Consider the following 6,091-nt stretch of genomic DNA (forward strand, 5'->3'; position numbering starts at 1 on the left):
ATGTCCAACAGAAAAGAAGTACTACTGTAAAAAAAAACACAGAATAAATGTAAAGAGGAAAATAAAGACAACACAACATCAAAAACAACAAGAAAAAAATTAGATGGATGAGAAGAGATGAGTTTCATGACTAGCAAGGAAATTGATTCTTTGGAAGCAGGAAAGCTCCAGAGGTTTGAAGCAACAACCATAAAGGAGTGCTCACCATAACATTTAAGCTAGCAAATTTAAGTCAGTGACAACCAGATTGGGAGCATAATTGATGGTCTGAAATATAGGAAGGGGGCCTGACTAATGGGTTTGAATTTGACACGAGCCGAAGCCAAATGTACTACTCTAATTATAATAATTACTTCCAGTGTAATTTTCTGCGTACAAATAGCAGCCTCTCGGCAAATATATTTAAAATATAGTTTTTTTATTTTTAAATTTGATACACCTGGAACTAATAGAAGACAAAAAATAAAATACAAAACTCTCAGAGCTACCATTTACCAACAGCCTGTTCTATTAGCCAACTTCTTCCTTCATGGTTTGGACAAAGTTGAAAATTATCATAGGTCAAGCGAGACATTTTTATACTTTGTTTAGCAAACCTGCCGCCTGCCAATGATGATGATTTCCAACAAAAATAAAATTTTATTTTTGGCCAATTAGCTGCCAACTGCCAACAGTAAAATGGAAATTTTTCCGAAAATATTAAAAGTTTTTAACGTTTTTCTTCCGCCCGACGCTTCCTTAAAATCTCCAAAAATAAAAAAATAAGCTTGTGAAACAAGGTCTTAAAAAAATTCTTGCCTTACTTGAAATGAAATTCATAGCATCTTTAGGAAAATAATGTTTATTTGGCAAAGCATTTTTGTGGCCCCATTTCTACTAATAACTATGTAATTCATTTTATCAGCTTCTTTTCTTAGTAGTTGAGGCTGAGGCTGTGTGGTTTTATTATACAGTAGGTCTATAACACTAAATGGCCAAACACATTATATAATTTATAATTTAAGGTATGAAGTAACCACCACCAACGCCGGCATTACTCCAACCTTGATTTAATTTTTATCTGTTGTGTATTATGCAATGCTTCAAGAATAACGTGCACTAATTAAATACAAAAATCCAAAGCTTCGATCATGGTTCCTTTGGTAGAGCAATAAAATGATGATTTGATGGTCTTGTGTTCGAATCTTAACGTGAACATACTTTTTTTCAGACCAGCGTATATTATACTTTCCTATTTCAAGTTAACAAATGATTTCCATAATGTCACGTTCAGCAAAAACCAGTCTAAACAAAATACAATAAAAATAACATACTTGGTTAGAAAAAGTCACCAGTAATTAATATAGACATTTAAGAATATAACAACATGGTAGATAAAAATAATAATAATTTTATCTCATAATCAAGTCTACATAACCACTCTAAAGAACATGATACAATACAACAATCCTGGTTAGAAACAAAGGTATATAAATCTACGCACGATATATATAACACACAATAATAAAAACAATGGTTTCTCCATCTACGCCTACCGTCAGTGTATCTGTAACTTTACTGAATAAACTGCTGATGAAGCAGACATCTGGGCAGAAAGAAAATTGCATACATTGAACATAATTATTATCACATCATTCTATGTTGAAGAAATGGGCAACAGTAAGAAATTCACCAAAAATCATTATAATGAAGAATAGTGGGTGTGACACTAGATATGGTACAAACAAGTTCGGGTTTGATAACTTTACATAAGTGACGCGTACAAGAACGTTCATAAAATATTTTAAAAATCAGTGGTACATAAAGAATGTATGGAACACCAAATCAATTTTCATCTTTCATTTTTTTTTATAAACTTGAGAGGACAAACAAGTGTAAACAATACAACAAACTACTATTTTCTAAGATGTACAAGGGGTCTTAACCCTCTACTTTGAACACATAATAATTTAAATTATAAATTTTAATTCTAAGCCTAATTATAGTGATTTCATTTTCCGTATTTGTGATTATTTATGGTGTTTAGACACTGTAGTAAGATACCACAGCTGATATTCAAATCGCGGGTATTGTACTGCACACATTGGGTGCCGCATTCGCGACAGGCCTATCCTGCCTGTACAGTAGGAGATACAACTTACCAAGATTCAAACCACCAAACCGGGTGATAGATCGAAATGCCCTGTAATTTTTCCAACATTTATAGAAAAACTGAAATATATAATGTATGTCTGTACAACTATAAAGGATACCAGTTCTATGAAGTTTCATTGATTCTGCTTTGCCATTTCCCCTTTTCGATGAATCCTCCCCCGAAGCCTCAGCAGTGCTTTCTGTATCTGAAATAGCGGAAAACACAGAGGGGCCGAAAATTTAAACATATTATTTTTGGGGCATAAAAAACACATAATCAAATACTACCCAAACTACAAACTGTATCGTAAACTTAGATTACCATTTGTTTCTTCAGAAAACGCTGCATCAGCCCAATTAGACCAAGACTGGCCTAAAAAATTAGTTGGGCTACAAGACTTTGGATTCGCCATTTCTCTCCTGTCGTGTTTCGCTAGCCATATTTACCCATCAGGCCCTGCGAATGACGTAATCAGCGGGCTGTACGAATTTTCCAAACCAAGGAGGAAGGCTCGCGGATCGGGGATGTTTATGGCCCTATATCACTCAAACATACTTTAATATGGTGATATTACATTATGTAAAGACATATTTCATATCTATAAATCGAATTCAGATAAACTACAAAATTATTTTGGTTTAGGAACCTTTATTGTAATTTGCGAGGCTGGTGATGATGGGATTTTAAACGATTCGAGGCCACAATAGCCTTTCAATCAATAACAAATCTTTACTGTACATAGGCCTATTCTAATTAGTGTCTCACAGGTCCAGATTTTCATGTCCTGACAGCATATTAGGCCTATACAAGAATAGATAGGCCTACTTGTAAAATAGAGATTCAACAAACAAAATTAGAATGTATTTTATCAATTAATTCATTTCCCTCAAGGTAGGAACGTTCCATGGAGTTCTTGATTCAATTTTGTATCTGACTTACAGGAACGCAATACTCTCTACTATCAGTGGCGTGGCATACCACCACCTAAGGTGTGGCGCTTGTGGTTGTGGGCGGGGATGGGGCGGGTGCCATGTCCCCGTCGGGGAGAAAAGCCACAATTCGCCGGGGAGAAAAAAAAACTTATATGTATTTTCGACATATCAGTAGACTCAAAAGCCGAAATTAAAGTCAGATTTCTGAAGGAAAAAAAATGTTGATAGGCCTAGTCCATGTTGTTAAAACTGATTTTTCAAAGACAGAAAAAAGTTGTTTGACGAAAAACTGGGGAACGGTGAATGAGATACAGTTTTTAAAAAATTCAAAAATCTGTATCTCATTCACCAATCCCCATTTTTTCGTCAAACAACTTTTTTTCTGTCTTAAGAAAAATCAGTTCTATCAACATAGGCCATCTACATTTCCCTCCGGAGTCTGACTTTAAATTGTCAATTGTCGGGGTCTTCGCCCCTGAAAGCCCAACCACCCCATTTAAATTCTTCCTTCATGAATAAAATTTTATTCTTAAGAGTTTGAAGAAAAATACACTTAATATGCCTATATGATAGGCCTATTAACTTGCGGGCCATCTTAAAAATAAATGTTGACTATACTTCTTTTACGAGTACGAAGATACGCCATACCAAGAAATAATGTTATAAATCATTTTAAAATAACTTGTAAGAAATCAACTGATCTTGGAACGTATTAATGGTAGGCCTTTCTGAATTTAAAAACATTTTTCTTAAAATAGGCTATGCACTGTATATATCGGTAAAATAAACAAATGTTGTCACTTTCACTTCTTTTTATCACTTTGAACGCGTTTGATTTATTTTGGTATGGTATAGAGCCTATACATTCTTTATTATTCTGGTTTTACAATTTCGATTTTTCAATCGAATACATTTGTTATATCATAGTAATTGTGTATTTAAAATTGTTGCATGTATATTAATTGGTCGAGTCTCTTGTAACTGAGAGTAAAGTAGGCCCGGATCGTATCGTATATCGTCGTGTATGTCGATAATTATGATGATGATGATCATCATCATGACAATGATGACATGATTATAATGATATGATCCATCATTACGAAGGTTATCATGACAATCATTAATGATTAATGTGTAATCTTTGCGAGTCTTTAGGTAAATTTTAGGTAAATTTTTTCAGAATTCGAGTTTGCTACCTCATAGCCCCCTGTGTGCTACAACTGGCATAAGACTTAAGAGACGTTGATATTTTGTTAACTTTATCTTTATCATTGATAATTCTATTGTTTTTAATAACTCCGGTTCTGCTTAAATTGCCACAGGTGGGTGAAATAATGAACGAGCTGAATTTGATTTAATTTCCAAGTGTACATCCACCATCATCAACATATTATTATTACATCATAATATGCAATGTTTTCTTTTGTGGTACCGAATTAGATAACATTATTATCTTTACAATTAGGGCCTACGGCACAGAGAAACTTGGAAGTCATAGTTGGTCCTTCCTTTTTTAAGGACAGGCCTAATTCATAGGGCTCATTTTTAACCTTCACTCAAATCGCTTTTTGGTTAGTAAAATGGAAACCACAGGGATGTTATTCATGGATGAGTTACAGAAATGATTATTGAATCGTAAAAAGTGGCTTTTTCGATATCATACAAATATGTTGTGCTCCTCCTTATTTAAAGCCAGGCTCTGGAGAAAAACATTTATTTGATATGTTGAACAACTGAGTTTTCTAAGACACAAAAAAAAGATGTTTAAAAAGGGCATAACCACCCTTTTTCTCCACGTTTTTCCCCCAGTTTTTAAATATTCAAATATCTGTATCTCACTATTTGTTTTCCTCCAGAGCCTTACTTTAAAGAAAAGCTGACACTAGATTTTCAAGATTTTGAGTCGGAACAAATCTTTTCACTTAATGATTGATGGTATGATGATTAAAAGACTGCAAATTTGTAACACAGCAAAAACACAAAGCAGTATTTCATTTTCGTAACATTTATTTCGTTAAGATCGATCATAATTTGATTTATACCATTTGAATTAATAATAACAATCTTACATCTATAAAATAATGGATGGAAATGTTACATCACTACATGAACTCTAACAAATAATGGACGGAAACAAGCAAGACAAGAGGTAATATGTAAATGGACGGAATCAAGAGAACAAAGTTTAACGCACACAAAGTAAGAGAATTGAAATACAGACAAGAAACAATCATGACATTACGTATGTTTTATGGATGAAAAAAATGACGTAATGTTATGCATGTAAATGATGTAAAGAAAGCATGACTTTTTGTTACAAATAGATTATTTGATCAAATTTTTAAAATCTGGCTGGAACCAAGTGACAATTATCTAAATATATTCTGTATATACAATATCAAAACTAATGTATCTGTTCCTATACTTACAAAGACAAAACTATTCATCTGTTTGGTGGGTATTTACAAGATATTTTATACTTAAAATTTATACTTTCATCAATATTCTAACACTATTTGAGGATTTTCACCTAACATTTACAAATCGATTGATAAATTTAAATCACTAATTTTACTTATAAATTTAAAGAATATTTCAACAATGGTGGCACCTAAGATAAGACGTCAAATTTGAATTTCCGATTGGTCTTCCTTTGTGTCATAATGGTACAAAATGTATAAATTATTCTACAGTACTTTATCAAAATATACAATATTTCTTTTCTAAATAGTTATATATGAATAATGATAAACAAAATAAAAAAATAAAAAAATAAAATAAAAATTAAAATAAAATTAAATAAATAAATAAATAATAAAATTTATATAAAATTGGATTAAAAAATAAAATGTTGGGACAGTAATTAAGTGACCCGTTTCAATAGCTTTTTGAAGTTATAATTATTGTTGTTAGTGTTACTCATATTGTAAATGTTCTAAGCACCGTTTGTGAACGTCTCTTTTAACAAGTAAGCGCAACACTTGAGCATTGGGTTATTAAAGTCAGGGGCGTAGGCTAGTTTCAT

At 32.4% G+C, this 6,091-nt stretch overlaps 1 protein-coding gene across 1 annotated transcript in view; it reads right to left on the minus strand.

Moving 5' to 3' along the window:
- Window positions 1-2,608, minus strand: part of LOC117115061 (ataxin-7-like protein 1) — a 32,347-nt gene extending 29,739 nt beyond the window's left edge. Inside the window, exons 1-2 of the mRNA XM_033258713.1 lie at window positions 2,456-2,608; window positions 2,253-2,339 (exon numbers count right to left, since the gene is read on the minus strand). Coding sequence (XP_033114604.1) covers window positions 2,253-2,339; window positions 2,456-2,546 — 178 coding nt within the window. The 5' untranslated portion in view covers window positions 2,547-2,608. The remainder of the gene's footprint in view (window positions 1-2,252; window positions 2,340-2,455) is intronic.
- Window positions 2,609-6,091: the final 3,483 nt, after the last annotated feature.

Source organism: Anneissia japonica, unplaced genomic scaffold (assembly GCF_011630105.1).
Source record: "Anneissia japonica isolate Jap-2015-1 unplaced genomic scaffold, ASM1163010v1 scaffold24_len2511860_cov200, whole genome shotgun sequence".
Lineage (NCBI taxonomy): Eukaryota > Metazoa > Echinodermata > Crinoidea > Comatulida > Comatulidae > Anneissia > Anneissia japonica.